The 17,660-nt window shown below is 38.7% G+C and overlaps 1 protein-coding gene across 5 annotated transcripts in view; it reads right to left on the bottom strand.

The window, feature by feature from the left end:
• SGCD (sarcoglycan delta) overlaps positions 1 to 17,660 on the bottom strand; it is a 1,033,257-nt gene that overhangs the window by 412,310 nt on the left and 603,287 nt on the right. For 3 of the 5 annotated variants that reach the window (XM_008954393.6, XM_063604282.1, XM_003828957.5), the window contains 2 exons: positions 16,808 to 16,853; positions 1,720 to 1,908 (listed from right to left, as the gene is read on the bottom strand). In XM_008954393.6, the coding sequence (XP_008952641.1) occupies positions 1,720 to 1,908; positions 16,808 to 16,810 (192 nt within the window). In that variant the 5' untranslated portion in view covers positions 16,811 to 16,853. The remainder of the gene's footprint in view (positions 1 to 1,719; positions 1,909 to 16,807; positions 16,854 to 17,660) is intronic. The other 2 variants (XM_008954394.6, XM_063604283.1) reach the window with 1 other exon arrangement.

The raw sequence follows: 17,660 nt of genomic DNA, 5'->3' as shown, positions 1-17,660 counted from the left end.
GCCCAGGAGTCCATGGGTGCAGTGAGCTATGATCGTACCACTGTCCTCCAGCCTCCGTGAAAAAGAGACCCTGCCTATACATAAATAAATACATACATAAAGAAAGAAAGATTTTTTTAGAAAGAACTGAATTATTTTCTCAAGATAGAAATTTGTAACATCAAGTAATATTTTTGTTTTTATGGTTTCCTAACTGTTACCACAAATATTAAAAAGTGAGCCATTCTGAGGCCTGAAGCAGTATCTGTAACCTTGGTTTATAGAGTCCTAATTAAGTCAAGCACCAAGAAGCCCTAGCATGAGTGACGGACAAAGCTACTCGCAGAAAAGATGCAGCCTTTGCCTTTCTCAAAGTTCAGTTTGTCTGGGAAATACATGTAAAAATTATTATCTGGAGTGGTAAATATAATAAGAGATACATAAATGGAACTACAGGAGTAGCAAGACAAGTTTTACCAGACAGGGAAGACAGAGAAAAGCACTCCAAGCAGAAGAAAATGTACAAGCAAAGGCAAGAAAGTGTGACTATGCATAGGATGTCAAGGATAAAAATGAACTTTGTAATTTAGAAAATGCAAATATCCATTATGATATTTGGGATTGTCACATGAAAATTTTACTGTTACTTTGTAAAGGTCATGTTTATTTATCAAACAAGAGGGTTTTGGTATTTGTTATTTGGTTTGTTTCTTGGTTTGTTATTTGTTTTTTGGTTTTTGTTTGTTTGCTTGGTTGCAAAGATCAGGTCTTGCTATGTTTCCCAGGCTGATCTTGAACTCCTGGACTCAAGTGATCCTCCCAACTCACCCTCCCGAAGTCCTGGAATTTAGGCATGAGCCAATGTGCCTGACCTAGGAGTTATTTTTATTGCCAATCTATATTACTCACTTTTGACATCAGAACAAGAAAGGAAATTATGCTCAATACAGCGGACTGCTGCCCAGTATTTCCTCATCAATGAGTTAGACTACTTACATTACTAGTATAGATCAGAATTTCTAGGTATAAAACCTCTAAATAACTCCAAAAGTCATTTTTCAGGATTTTCTTTTCATTTGAACTACAACAGTAAATGTCCAGTCTGTACAGGGACTCCAAACACCAATAGCAAAAGTTTCATTGAAGAAACATAAACATCAATTCTTAAAAAAAAAAATTAAACACAGCTACATTCCTCTAATTTTCATCTTACCCAGACTAGTGGCAAAGAGGATCGTCCTCTGAAAAACCCAGGATATTCTTAACTAACCAGAGTGATGGATAATCAAGCATAAATACTTAAAATTTTTAGATAGATAATGCTCACAGTATAATTTTACTCAAATGTTTCAACTCTCTACTTCAAAAAACCTTTTATAATCACTACACTTGCTGAAAACTTAATACTTTGAATTTATTCTCTATTGCTTAATTATTTAATCAAAGTGCTTGAAAGCTACAGGCTACAGAAACAGTTATCAAAATGGAGGGATAACATACAGGAGATTCTAAAGGAGGGAAATATCTTTAAGTTGGAGTACTAGCCCCTGAAGAACTGAGATTAGATAGAAGTCAATATCCATATTCAATCTGAACAGAAATGCTCTTTCACCAAAACACGAGGTTACAGATTTTTTGAGTCCTACTGTAATAACATCACTTTTCCACATTCCTTCATCATCTTGCCCCACGCTTCCCCTCCCGGAAGAAAGCTAAACAAACCTAGATGGTTTTACTTACAATTGTGAAGTTCATGACTTTGAGAATCCAGATGGTCATGGCCAAGTTCACCAGTATTAAAATCATGAGGAGCAGGACAAAGAAATACAGGCATCGTTTCCGCCAGCCGTAAATCCCCACCTTGTATACCTGTGGCCCCACGGAGCCAGGCATGGTGCTCCGGTGGTGAGTGTACTGCTCCTGAGGCATCTGAAATAAACGAGGCAAGAGAGAAGCACTCACATTAAACCGCTGAGAGAAGAGAAAAAAAATAAAGGAAAAAAAAAATCAACTGATGAAGAGATATGGCTGGCTGCTGTCTACATTTATACCCTCCGACAACTCTAAAAATCCGTTTCCTCTGGACAAAAGTGACTTCTCTGGATGCTAGCTTGAGGCTTCTCATTTAACACGGCCATGACTTCTGATGTGCACTGATACAGCCACAGTCACACACATAATGGGTGGAAAGGGACTCCTAGGAGGCCATTTTCCAAATGACTCAGAATTCCAACATCTTTGTGGGGGAGATGCTCAAAGATCTACCAAACCGAAGGAAAAATTTAGAATTACTGAAGAAAATAAGGTAACCCCAGCAGTTCACCTTAGTAATATAAAAATATTATTCAGGCAATTTATTTGGTGGGGGGGTGGTTAAAAAATTTTGAACACTATCATTCTGTATTGCCAGTCAGTGGCAACTGTGGCAGCTTTGACCGCTCCTCTATTTCAGATTTAAAAGGGGGGTCCTTGCAGACACACAGCTGGAATCCCACTTGATTTGGGAATCTTCAACAAGTGATAGTCTAGTAAATACCTAACTACCCCCTGAGTTAGTCTTTGTGAGTTAGGCAATTCTAATCGTTATCAGGCAACTTATTTAAGAAACATAAAGGAGGGTCAAAGTCAAGTAAAATGTGAACATTAGCTCGTAGGCTAATGAGAGGATGAACTAGTTAAATTCTAAGCACAGTAGAGAGAGAGAAATTAGAAAAGGATTTGTCAGTATATTATAAAGTAATACATTGATGCCCTTTAGAATAAGGAAGGTTTTCCAAGTCCCTGCTGTTGACAAAAATTATCTTTGTACTAGAATTACTAATTAAGTGTCAACACAAATGTAGGTAAACACATCACTTCTATCCAATTCTAAAACTAAAACAAATTTTAAAATTAAATATAAATAAAGCTAGAAAATGCCTATCACTCAAACTGGAAAATAAGAAAGTACTACAAAGGATGATTTGCCTTAAACTAAATCATATGAATGTGGTACCAAGGGGTCTGGCACAAGGTCTCCTGAGCACAGCATCTCTACTCTGTCATAAGCCATGTGATAACAGGACCCCCACTGCCTATCTCCATTCAGATAATGGTACGGCCCTTATTTTTACTTCATTTGGCTGTCATGTAGACATGCTGCATTCCCTGCAAATAAGACCTACTCCATTTATTTTCTTCTCAGCCAATAGCAATAAATTAGTAATATGTGGTGCCAAAGTGGCCATAATGAAAACCAAAATGCAGGCCCTAAAATCACATCCTTGGTTATTAGGATATCTTCCAGATGGTTCAGAATATGATCATTTTTTGGTTTTTAGATAATCATTAAAATGGACACATGAAATCTAAAAATCCCCTACAGAACTCATGGCCGTTAGGCATCAGTGGAATTCCATTTGAAAAACTGAGTGAATTCTTCCTTATGGCTAACTGAAATGCTCCATGAAGGCCTACATGGCATCTGTCTCATTCCAAACACATACCCTAGTGCCGAAATCAGTACCTAGTATATGTTGGAATATGTGTGTGGAATGATTGAATGGAAAACAGAATGCATAAATGATGACCCAATGAATGATTTCCCATCTGCTACCAGCTCTGCTGCTGTCTGGGGGTATGTAAAGGTTTAAGCTAAATACCATGGGCAAGTTCTTGTTTGTATACTTGCAAATTTTCACTTCAGGCTCCCAAAGCACTGGGTTCCCAGCCAGGCAGTGAGATTTGTGGTGTAAGAGGATCTCAGTTTTAAATCTCAGCTTCTGATAATTCCTCCGCAGATCAGGGAGGTGTTATAAGAAGACGGGAACACAACAAAGTCATCAATCACTGGCCTTTTTAAACATGAAGATCAAATAAAAGTAAAAATAATGCTTTATAAGCCTGAAATAAATTCGGTTTTTATTTTCCATCAGATCATATTCTGTGAAATAAGAAAATGATCACAGAATCTTAGAATCACGTGTGCAATTTCCTTTGATATTAATCAACTAATTGTGAATGAGCCAAATTAGGATTAGAGAAGTTAACCTGCTTGTGCAGGGCTAAAGGATTTGTGGCAGGGTAAGGTCTTGAACAATAATCTGGAATTCTCACAGGCAAGATAAACAGTGAGAAATTCTTTACAAATAAGTGTGCAGAAGCTGGTGATATTGCCACTATATCAGTTGCCTTTTCTCTGTCCTTCAACCCAATCGATGGTGTCATTACATAAACATAGCTATAAAATGGAAATGACATGTTCAATAAATGTTTATAAGAGGATGGAGGTATAGGTAGCATGCTTGTGATTTCTTGTTTTCATACACATACTGGTAGAACTTGGCAGAATGCAGTGATTATCTTGACTAAGGGTTCTCAGCCCTGGATGCACATCAGAGTTACTGATGGAGCTGTTAAAAACATTTGTACTCAGCCGGGCATGGTGGCTCACACCTGTAATCCCAGCACTTTGGGATGCCAAGGAAGGGGGATCACTTGAGGTCAGGAGTTTCACACCAGCCTGGCCAACATGGTAAAACTCCATTTCTACTAAAAATACAAAAATTAGCTGGGCATGGTGGCAGGCGCCTGTAATCCCAGCTACTTGGGAGACTGAGGCAGGGAGAATTGCTTGAACCCAAGAGGCAGAGGTTGCAGTGAGCCAAGATTGCACCATTGCACTCCAGCCTGGGCAACAGAGTGAAGACTTCATCTCAAAAAATAAATAAGTAAATAAAATTTTAAAAACACACATCTGTACTCAGGTTAAGTAACAATCACAGAGGTAGCACCCAGGCATCAGTATTTATTAAAGCTTCCCAGATAATTCTAAGAGTAGACAGGATTGCATGCCATTGGTCTAGAATAATGCCACTCAACCCTAATTATGCACCAAAACACAAAAGAAACTGAACAAATATGGTACAAATTATGAGCTCCATTTTCAGAATCTGGAGCTCAGGCTGGAACATTGTGAAAAATCTCCCAGATGATTCTAAGCATTTGGGACAACATCTAAAAAATGGCTTTCACTTTTTTTCATAGGGTAATCATTGTAAGACAAAGTCTTGAAAGAAACTCTAGTGTGTAAAATAGCAAAAAAATAAGATAAAATAAAATAAAAAATAAAAAAAGTGGAGTTCCTCTGCTTAAAGCAGGGTCTGGCTACCCTTGAGGCATCTCTGCAGAATCCTTTGCTCCTGGGAAATACTAATTTTGTCCAAGACAAAATTGACCAGCTGTGGAAGTCAAGACCAGGAGGAAGCAGCTCCTTTTCAAGTCACACAGCAAATTAGAAGCTGAGCAGGGATTATAACTTGGATCTTTTGCTGCATGGTATAGTGGCTTATTGCATGTCGTCTCCACCACACCCTCTTTAATGAGTCCCATGAAACAGAATACTCCAGTCTCCAACTCATTAAAATACATAAGAAAGAAACAGTGAAGGGGATGAGCACTTTTCTACAAATAATTATAAAAGGAGGCCTTTCCATGCAAACATATGGTAATGGATACATCTGTTATAAAGAATCCTGCATGGAAAGGGAAATTTAGATATGCTGAGTACGTTCATTTTTCTAATCAAAAATTAAAACATGTTGAAAGATAAAAACAAAGATGAATGACAATCTCCAATCTATCATTCTTCTTATTCCTTCCCGGAACAAATGTACTGTCCGGGGAACTGAAGTTAAAACTTTAATTCCTCACTTGGGCAGACCCCAGGCCTTTGAAGACCCCAGGAGAGGCCCCAGTAAATCATGACAATAGTCATACAATTTTATAAAATTTTTAAAAGATGTTTTAACTGCAACTCGCTAAACCCTATCTTTTTCTATTCTGACTTCCCCTCGTGTTAGCTCTGGAGGATTTACATGCATTTTGGAGATCTAAGAAGAAGTTGGCTTAGTGGTTCATATAGTTTGAATGCAGAATATATTTATATGGTTTGCAGCACTTCCCAGTAGAGGTACGTTACTGCTAGCTCTCCTGGTGTAGGAATGTCTTCTAGGAATACTCCTTCCACCCATAGCTCCAATTCACCAAGCATGGTGACATAAAGGAAGAGGACCAAAGGACACGATGCAATATAAACACGACCTACAATGGCCAGCACCAGAAATACATGGGTAGTAGAAAAGATAGAAGCTAGTCAAAAGTTTATTTGATAATCATGAGATATGTAAAATGTCAAATGTAGAATTCAACTGTCATTGATGCCTCATCAAAACAAATGCTCTATTGTCAATAATACATTGAATTTGGCATATATAATCACAAATGTTCCATATGTGTTTTATTTTGTATGAGAATTGTGGAAAATATAATTAACCAGAATACTTGGGTTTGTAGGTTATGTATACCATGTGTATCTTTGTGTAAAGTTGTGTGCATTCTACATTACAACCATCAATATTTAAAAAGTTTTGTCAAAATTGCCATAAAAATAATTATCTTTCCATTGTCTATACAGAAAGTGATAATGGCATATAGCTGTCATACGAAGAGACAATTAAAGGCTATACAACCAGAAAGTACAGAAAAAAGTATGTGAGGCAGTTAATTATTAGCAATATTATCCTTCCTGATTTTGTGATGTCATCTTTTAAAAATTAATAATTTAATTTCCTTTCTCATTCTAAGTATATATTCATGTTGTTAACTTGTTTGTATTCCTAATATTTTTAGTTTTTTCTTATCCCAATTGATTTTAGCAGTAAGGTATTTTTAAGTTATGGTATGTACTTTTAGATATAATGCTATTGCACAATAGAATACTACAGTATAAAGATAAACTTTATCTGCACTGTGAAACCCAAACATTTGTGTGATTCACTTTATTGTCATGTTTGTTTTAATGAAACTAAAGCAAATGCATTTTTTAGCAAAACATTTGTTCAATGAATGAATGAGTGTACATTTGTTCAATGAATGAATAAATGAATAAAAATCAAGCCAACGTTAAACAGTAAAGTATATTCTCTAGTAATAAGTAACTAGCTATGTCAGAAGAAGTAAAAACTTACAGAACTTTGTTTTTCCAAAGGCACATACAATTATACCAATGCTAAGCAGGCTTAAATCCAAAGCATTACTTCGTCATAAAGCTATTTTCAATGTTGACTTGTTTATAAACAAATCCACTTGACTTAAGGATCATCTGTTTCTTGCACACAAAATGTAAGAGGATTATATTTCCCAAAGAATGAATACAGTAAAACTTTCTGTTGTTTTGCCATTAGATGGGAAGAAACTACCAAAAGACAAGACAATGCTATTATATAATATAACCACCTGCAATCATTAATTAATTAAATAGTGGTCAAATATTTTAGATGTAGAGTTTCCCAAGAAGGTCATTCTGAATGGTCATATTACTAAAGCATGTTTTGGAGAGCTGTAACCTCATGGTCTCAGGCATTCAAATGTTCCTACCTGGGACCACAAATGTTCCTAACTGGGATTGCATAGCATTACAGAGTCAAGGCTTGATATTAATTTAATCTAGCAATCTCAAGGGTTGACTTGGACTTGGGCTTGTGAGGTCAAGGATTGACTTGGACTTGGACTTGTGAAGAACCTCCTTTGAGGCTGTGTGGCCCTCTGTAACTTCTACCACTTCAACCACCACCAACACCTCAGTGACTCTGTGATGACCATGCAGCCACCTCCAGTAGCCTCATCAGGGCTCAACACCAGTCTGAGAAGCCTGCTAACTTTATGCAAATCCTACCCACTGTGAAGTTGTCACCGAGATCTTTGAACCAGGCCCAACCTACATGATACCTGGACCTAGCCATTGTCCATCTAATTAAGGAAGCTACGTGAGCTTCAAAGTGATAAGTCTGCCATTTTCAACAGATCTTTAATATCTTAACAGAGAAACTGCTCTGATTAGACTCAAGTGGTCATTAATTTTATACCATGCTGACTTTCCTTCCTATACTTGGTAGGAATCAAATGGCTACTGTGAAAATCTCTTATTGCTCCTCTTCTTACAGGTCATTGAGAAGATATAGGGATGAAAAAGGGTCATGGGTCAGGAGCATCCACAGCTGGTCCGCTTTGTGAGGCTAAGCACATATTCTAGTCTAATACCGTTGAAGTGGTCACTTTTTGTTTGCATCTTTGTTCCCACAGGGCTCTTCTTCAGGAGAACAACAAATGTTTTCCTTTTTTGCCCCCTGGAAATAGTTACAGTATCTACATTACCAATTTGCTGTGCAAAAATGCATTATGTTTTCAGGGATGATTTGTAAACAAACAAACAAAAAACCCAGTGAACTTCCTAAAAACACATCAATGCCATCAAGTTTCCTAATGATCTTTCTTTTGGGCCTGTAAAATTTTATGGGCCATGATCAACTCTACCATAAGGCAGAGCTGAGAACAAGAAGGGGCATTGGCAGGCATTTTACTAATGTTTGACTCTGCTCTCCACTAGGCTTCATAATCTCTTGTTCCATAAAGGAATTTATGGAGGTGGGTGCTGTGAGTGCAGTTCTCTGTTCAGTTATGCACTGTCAGGGAGAGACATGGCAAAGTACAGAGTTGACTTTCAAAAAAAATTCCAATCCCAATCTATTTTTCAACAGTAAAATATTTATATATTTTGACATCTACTATATATGTCAGTAGGTCCTAGAGATAAAGGCCTTCAAAAGGATGAAAATGATCATATTCTGCTTTCATCAAGCTCATATTTTAATGAGAGATGGACAATAAACAATAATGGACAATAATGAAACCCCTAGAACTAAAGTTAGGTGCTAGGAAGAACGGAGAGGTACCTGTAATAGAGAATAGAAGGTGACCCACTCTGGTCATGGAAGGTCATTCTGATAAGGAGACAATTAAGATGATACTTGGGAGTGGGGGCAAGCTTTTCAGCAGAAGGCAGAGCAAGCACTACGGCCTGAAGAACTGAAGCTCAAGAGTTGGATTGAATGAGCTCAGAGGAGAGGGTGAGAGGTGAGTTTGTAGAAAGAGGTGGGGCACCTCCTAGGTTCTAACGAGTAGAGAAAAATACAGCAAGACTGATGGCTACATTAGCTAATTTAAGAATAAGACAAGTGATACAAATCAAGTAAGTTTTTATTTTTCTTGGTGATGCTACAGGTTAAAATTGGGTGAATTTAAAAGTAAACATGAATTATGTAACTATGAGATTGTAACCAGTTTATATAAATAGGAGGCATAGGTTCCCTCAAAGGCTCATTACAGTTTCTAGAGTTTGTTGTGGAATCTAAGCCATTTTGGATCATCCTGGTACAGAAATAGAAATCCATTAGCCATATTAGTTTTTAGGTAAAACTGTTTGCTTTCAAGGTTTGTTTTTTAGTCAGCCATCCATACCAGGCATTAGTCTGGGATCACAAATATTTGGCACAATTTAGACAATGGTAAAAAAATTCATCACTTTTAGTTTTGATGTAACAATATTTGTTTCTTACAAAATTCATCCAGAAAAGTAAGCACCTATTTATGTGAACTAGCCCAGGAATGGCAGTTTCTTTTTAAACAAATATTCAGATTAACTTAATAGTTATATATTCCAATTCTTAGCTAAAATATGTAATACCAAAGTGTTGAAAAACTTTTACCGAAAACAAATTCAACAAGTGCATATATTTAAAAGAATCAAAGAACATGCAGTTAAACAATTCTCTCATTCATACCTTCAGCCTCCCCACACTGAGGCAACCAGTGTTATCAGCTTATTTTTTATCCTTACAGAAATGTTTAATACATATTCAGGCTTTATTCAATATAGATGTTCAGTGCATATGCACATTTATATTGTTTTTACACAAACAAGAGCATATTTTACATAATGCTCTAAATCTAACTTGGTCCACTTAACATAACTGATAGTCCCATAAAAACATAAAATTAAAAAAAAATAGCTAGACTGTTTTAAATGGTATGGATCTATGATATTTAACTTAACCAACTCGGAGACAAATAGCGAGGAGGTTGTTTCCAGTCATTTTTGTTACCTATCATAATGAAAATATAACTTTTTCTACCTGTTCTTGGAAATCAGTCTTATGAAGAAAACACAGAAGCAGCAGAAGGGAACAGTGCTGAGGTGTTAAGGAGCTCCTGTTTAAGGGATGGTTAAGCCTGACCATCCCAGAGAGATCTGAGAACAAAACACAAAGAAGCAAGAGAGTAAAGCATGAGGATATCTGGGGAAATATTTCAGTCAGAGGAAACTGGACCAGCAAGTGCAAAGGCCCTGAGGCAGAAGCTCGCTTGGCAGGTGAGGAGGACAGTGTGGCTAGATCAGAGTGCACCGGAGGAGAATGTTTGAAAATAAGCTTGGGCACAGGCAGAAGGGGAAAGAAGCAGGAGCTCAGAGCCAGAGTAAAAACCTCAGGTATGATACAGAAAGCAACAGTAACCACTGCAGAACCTAGGCATGGAAATGGGATGATCAGATTTTCACTTCAGGATCACTCTAGTGTTCTCTAGGAAATGGGTTGTAGGAGCGAGAATGGAAGTGTGGAGAACAGGGGCCCGTGACTACTGCAATCGTCTTCAGAGAGGTGGCAGTGGCCCAGGCCTATAGACAGGTGGGTGAGAAGCTGGGGAGTTGCTGTATTTGGAATCTTGTGGGAAAGCAGAGCTAACAGGATTCTCTGTGGCTTGAGACATGGGGCGTCAAAAAGGACAGGAGTCAAGGAGAACCCCAAGGTTTCAGCGTAAGCAGCCAGTTGCACAAGGGTACCCCACAGGGAACAGCGTGAGGATAGAAGGCTTGGAGGGCAGGAGGGGGATGGAGTGTGCAGGGGAATGATAGGGGAAGAGACAGGTGTGTTAATGTTGAAGGCACATGAGATTCCAAAGAGATGGTAAGAGGTAGTGAGATAAGGAGACAGATAAACAAGAACACCATGATGGCACTTGGAAACGAATCTGGACTTCAAGGGGAAGGAAGACTGGGCTTCGGGACATGAATCTTTAAGACTCCAGGATATGAGTATTATTGAAAGCCACAGACGTAGAGCAGACACGTTTCACATAGGTCCAAATATACCTCTCAGACAAGTCCTGAGAAACCAGATTGCCAGGTCAAAGTGTATCTGTACAGTTTTTAAATAAACATTATCAAGGTGCCCCACAAATTGTAATATACCTTGTATTTAAGTTTAAAATATTTATCTCTGATGAACCAGAAGATATTTCAGCATTGATGAACATCAATTCTTTCCATCCTAGAGATGCAGATGTACGAGGTACTAGTTGAGGTGCTTTCAGGCAGATATATTTGTTGAAACACACATGCATATTTCTACCAGGAATTAGCAGATACACAAGTGCATACATTCCTGCAACACTATGGGAGATCAATATAATTAAAACCATTTCGTAAATGAAGAAACTGAGGTCCTAAGGAATGCAAGAGTATTCTCAAAGACCCCTAACTAGTAAGTTGGTTAGGGTCTGAACTTAAACTCAGGCCGGGTTTTCTCTCCATTACTCACAGGCTGAGGCAAAGACTTAACTTTTCCTGAATACAAAGTAAGGTATTTAGAATGATCATAGACGTATATTCAGTGTGAACTGCATTTGAAACACTGCCACCACCTGCAAATATGTGCCGTCCTTCAGTTCCTCCCCGACGCTGTTCGAGGCATCTGGGATATATCAATGAGCAACAACAAAGAGCTCTGATCTCACAGCAGTGGAAAGAGGTAGTGATGGGGAGATAGATAACAAACATAAACACCAGCAAATATTATATTTATGTCACAAGGAGATGAATGCTATGAGGAAAAGTCCCACCTCCTAAAAAAAGCCAAAAAAAAAAAAAAAAAAGGAAAATAGACCAGCAGTACCAGGGGCTGGGGAATACAGCAGGCTCAATATTTAAAAGCATGGGAAAGGTTGACCTCATGGAAAAGGCTATAGTTGAACAAAGACTTGACGGCATTGCAAGAATTGTTGACGATTTGGCTCTATATAAAACTAGCCTGGTCCTTGATGTTGCAAGGTGAGGACCAGAAAGGAATATGTGAACTGAATGCCCTTGGGCAGGAAAAATAATTTCAAACATCTGATCGCAGATTTAATGGTGTCATTTTCACATGCAAAGGATGCTGTATCTACCCCATCATGGCCACTTCTATGGTTAGCTTTCCTAATAGTAGTGGCAGATACTCTCGGCAAACCAGCTACTTTGTGTTGTACAAGATCGGTGCTTTCTAAAACCCCATGGATGATTCCCACCAGAACCAGATAATGGCAGTAGGAGTCAAGCTACTACAGCTCTTCTGCGACTTGGGGACCAAGCTGTGTAATAAAATAATAATGAACATGACTCAAACACTTGAGATCAGAGTGACACACAAGGCCTAAAGGGAACATGGACAATATAAAATCCAAATCCTTATTTAACAGACAATAAAACAAGGTTCAGGGAGGTGAAGTGACTTAATCAAGGTCACAGAGTAAGGCAGTAAAAAAAATCAAAGTCAGCTAAACTGAAAACCAGTATGTTTCCCATAAATTCCAGGTTTCTGTCTTTTCCACTTGAACTCCTGGCTTCACATTACTTTCACCAACCGTCTACACACAGATTTTGAGCAATACTTAGAGACAAATTGCAAAAAAAAAAAAAAAAAAAAAAATTCACTTTTCTAACATAAAGAAAGCACACATAAATGACAAACACTTGTATAATGGTACTATGTACTAGCCATTGTTCTACATGTATTTAATCCTCACAGACATATAATCAGTACCTGCCTCACAATCATTTCTATTTTACAGTTGAGCCAATGAGAAAGAGTGGTTAAGTAATCTACCCCAAATCTCTTTGCTTGTTAAAGGCATAGCAAGCATTTGAACCCAGAGTGTTTGGCTGGAAAACCTGTTCTCTCATTTCTTATATTAAATGCTTCTAGATATATGTGAATAATTGATTATAACAATGTGATTACTAATGAAAACAATATTTTTGTGATTGTATTAGCTAGAAGTTCTCAATATGGATATTAATTTTAAGACATATTATTGAATACCTATTGAGTGACTACTGTATTCCAGCCAGAGTGAAAGTTACTCTAAGTATAGGCATTTTGTCCCAGGTAATAAACCATCTTTGATATGTCTCTAAAACATATAAATTTTTACAGCATCATGAAAAGCAGCTACAACAAATTAGGCACATCCTTCTATAGTGATTCAATAGTTTCATAAAATTAGAATTGATCCAGTAGATTCTCCCTTGACAATTATGTTTGGCAAGAATCTTTAGCTATTACCTGCGCTCTCAAATGCTTGCAATGAAACCTGTGGTAGGAAAGGAAATGCTCATCTCATTTTTGGTCATTTTACATATTTTTTTAATCAAAGTTTCTAGAAACAAGTATGATAAAAATAGCTAAACAGCATGCATTTTTCTAAGCAGTTTGCATGCTTTCATGTAGATATGTATATATGTATGTACATCTATTGAGGTATAATTTACTTCTAGTAAAACAAACAGATATTAGCTACATAGCCCAATGAGTTTTACAAATCTGAAATCTTTGGGAACAACATTCAAACAGGAGAGGGAACATTTCTATCACCCGAGAAAATTCTCTTATTACTCCTCTTAATCAATTCCCTTCCCCAGAGATTGTGACTATTCTGATATCTATCACATTTAATGTTTTCAGTCTTAGCTATAATCCGATGAGGTGGTTCTAATTTTGAGGTCTGGATTCTCGGCCACCATACTGTCCTCCTGCAACACTGCTCAACAGAGACTTAGACCATCTCAACAGTGTTCTCTGAGAGAATGAAGCCACAACTTAATTATGCCCTAACTTCTCTCCTATGCATCTAGAATATGCACCACCCTTGAGAGAACAGAGAACATGGTCACTCAAATCGCCGTCTACTTTCTTTGGTTCAGTTGAGAAACTCTAGAAAAATAGAGCAGACAAATGTAAACATGTACAGGTCAGATAGTGGGGTCAATGAATGAGGTAGGCATATGCCCTCTCAAAAGGACAGGAGCTGACCACAGGCCACCAGCCACTGTGCCCAAGAAATTACATAGGGAATGCCCATCTTCAGCTTTTTCTAGAAGATCAACATCATGATATCTTAAGATGTTTAAATATTTGATAAGTCAATTAAAACAAACAAACAAACAAACAAAAAAACACTTTGTGAGCCAAAATGTACCTATAGTCCAAGCCTTTGGGTTGCCGGTTTATGACCTACTGTTTGTATCAGCAGCCTGGTAACATCAGAGAGAGGGGTGGGGACACAAACTTTTGAAGGTCTCAGCCAATGTTAGGAGTTAATCTTTCTCACTACCTGGTAAAAATTATGCTGTCCAGACACTGGCCTATTACCAATATTCCTGACCCCTGAGGGAAGCAGATAAGGACTTTGGTAAGCACACACTGAACAAATAACAAAGAGAAAAGAAACTTGCAAGGGTGAATGGAACCCAATAAAGAAAGAGTGAAAGGGCTAGAAAGATTATAGAACAAGAGAGAGGAGAGAAGTCAACCATAGGTAACAACAGGAATGAAAGGAACACAGCGTGGCTCTGTTCCCCGCTGTCCTTATCCTGGAGCAATTTTCTTTCATTGAATACACAGTGCCAATATCACAACCCCAATGAGGGTTAGTACAAGATTTTGTCGAATGATTCGTTTGGAGAGAGGAGCTTACCCTGGTATTTATTTACTCTGAACTCAATGAATAGTTTCAGTGGCTGAATATGTCAACTCCAGCAAGTAACAGCAGGGTTTCCAGGCATTCACAATATATTATTTGGAAGTCAAGGTGCTCACAAGACAGTCTGATCCTATCACTCCGGCAAGGAAAAGTGGTCTGAGCAAGGAGGGAGTTTCTAATCCCTGGCAATATAGTTTTTATCAGGGAATTGTGATTGCTCTAATAGGTGCCATTGCTTTATCAGTGAAAAAGAAGAATGAAGTGATTGCATCCATATCCTCCTACACATCCTGAGCTCCATTAATACAACCACCAACAAAGCTTTCTGAGCAAACCAATCTCACAGGATTTATATACTAAGTGAACCACGGTGACATGTTCCTCCCCAGTCCTACAGACCTGTCTGAGAGGCGGGTCAGAGGCTACAGCTTACATGGTTTCCTTTATATGAGGCAGTTCACACTCTGCAATAGGAATTTGAAACAATAATGAAGACCTTTCTGTGTGGCAAGAAAGGTGAAACAAAGGGAAATGTGGAATTTCTCGAGAAATTTGGGCAACACAGGAAAAGTAACCCAGATAATTCAGAGTAAAACATCCTCTCCTTTGCTGATTGTTTGAACTCTTCATTTTACCTTGCTCTACCTTTTTCACTCTTTGTTGATTTGCCTGGTGCTATCTCAGTTCATCTTAACTACATGTATTAACATATTTGACATATTTAAGTGCTTACTGTGTGCAAAAGACAATGCTAAGTGCATTATCTGTACAATCTCACAACACACTATTAGGCAGATACTTTTGTCACGTCCATTTTAGAGATTAGGAAACTGGGACACATTTTGGAGATGATGTAACTTGCCTATGGCCACACAGCCAGGACCCCAGTCTGCATTTGAGGCAGACCCTGAGCTCAGTTCACAATATAACCACTTTTCTTCCACAGCAAGATGATACCACCTTCCATTTTTTTCTTCCTTGCTGTGCTTCCTCTCCCTACAATCACCCTCTTCCTTTTTGGTTAACACATGTATGAAGTCCTCACCATGGAATGTGCATTGTTCAGATGACTAAGTTGAGTTCAAGGAGCCATAGTTTTTGTCAGGAGAAGGCTCACTGAAATATGTTCAGAGAAGAGTAAAGAAAGAGTGCAGGAAAAGATGGAGAAATGGGTTAAATGACTCAAGACACCCAGCCTTAAGGGAGACAGACTAAGAGTTATTCTTAAAGAAAAGGAAGAGCCTCAGGATTACAAAAATCATAGGTTGTGAAAACAGAAAACAATTCAGAGGTATCAGATCATCTTACAGATAGGACACCTGAGATCTGAAGATGAATGGAGCCAGGACCTGACCTAAGATTTCTGACCACCTCTACCTTTCCTCCCTCTCTCAAGCCCACTTCTGCCCCCAGTACCAGCACGTTCGTCAGACGTGGCTTAGGAAACTATCCAAGATGCATGAAACCAGAAGTGTTTCTGACTTCAGATTTTTTTGGATTTTTGGAATATTTGCATTATACTTACCATTCAGCATTCCAAATCTGAAAATCCGAAATCAGAAACGTTCCAATAAATAATTCCTTTGAGCATCATGTCAGTGCTCAAAAAGTTTCAAATTTTGAAACATTTCAGAGTTCAGATTTTTGGATTTGGGAAGCTCAACACATGTACAACCAACGATGTAGTATGTGCCCTTGGAGATTTTTTTTTTTTTTTTTTTGAGACTGAATCTCGCTCTGTCGCCCAGGCTGGAGTGCAGTGGCGCCATCTTGGCTCACTGCAAGCTCCACCTTCCGGGTTCACGCCATTCTCCTGCATCAGCCTCCCGAGTAGCTGGGACTACGGGCGCCCACCACCATGTCCGGCTAATTTTTGGTATTTTTAGTATAGATGGGATTTCACCGTGTTAGCCAGGATGGTCTCCATCTCCTGACCTCATGATCCACCTGCCTCGGCCTCCCAAAGTGCTGGGATTACAGGCGTGAGCCACCGCGCCCAGCCTGCAGATTTTTTAAAATAAAAAAGTAAAATTAAAGAAATGTCTTCATCAGGATGAGGCATATATAACACTTTGTTCTCTTTTTCAAAAGTTTATGTTAATAATAAAATGACCATGAGCAGGGCCTTGAACAAGCTTTGCTCCCGGGAATTACTCACCATCTCCACCTGGTCCCTTCACTCAACACTCCCGGCAGTAATGTCTCTGCAAGGAACAAATATGGGTTAAAAATAAGGCCTGAAGAGCCTGCCCCCTCCTTGCCTAGGAAATCTGAACCCGCAGGCAATGCCATTCTTACAAAATGTGCTTTCTGATTACTTCCAGAAGGCAGGGCAGGTTGACCATGCAGTCTCCTGTGGTAAAGTGGCTAAAACAATTCTCTTCACCAAGGCCACTGAGTATCTGCACACATCCAGTCCAACAAATCAGTGCCTGGTGGCTTTGGCTATTTCTAATACATGTGTTTCATTCCTGTGCCAAGGGCTCCTCCCTCCACCCTCACTGCCCAGTTTGTGTTGTGGCCATTCCTCTCCCTTCACTGCCTCCACCTCTGCCCTGGATTTCTTCCTCTGTATCCTTCCCCCTTCCGCTGCTTACTTTTTCTCTTCAGATGTCAAGAGAGCTTGACTTCTCCCTACTTCACTTCTAAAAAAGAGAGAAACTATAGAGTTTCTACCAAGTTTCAGGCACTGCTCTTTATAATCCTGCAACCTGGAGTTGCTATTTCACGCCTCTTCTGCTCTATGCTTGACGCACGCTAAATATAGAGGAGTATGACACCCGAGCTCATGGAAGCCTCCCTTTTTCATTGGCAGTGGGCTTGACTATGGTTCATGCCAGTTCCTAATCTGTCTTGGCATTTTTCTCACTCATTAGGCACTTTAGAGAAAAAAATAAGGTCACAGTCCATCCTGACTTCTAACTACACCCCCTTCCTTTCCTCAAGCCCTGCGGTCCCCAAACCCTCCCCACACCACCCCAACACGAAGATGAAATTAATAAAGAAAATGT

Source organism: Pan paniscus, chromosome 4, assembly GCF_029289425.2.
Source record: "Pan paniscus chromosome 4, NHGRI_mPanPan1-v2.0_pri, whole genome shotgun sequence".
NCBI classification, from domain to species: domain Eukaryota; kingdom Metazoa; phylum Chordata; class Mammalia; order Primates; family Hominidae; genus Pan; species Pan paniscus.
The sequence above is the reverse complement of the archived record's forward strand: the minus strand, read 5'-3'. Positions and strand labels throughout refer to the sequence as shown.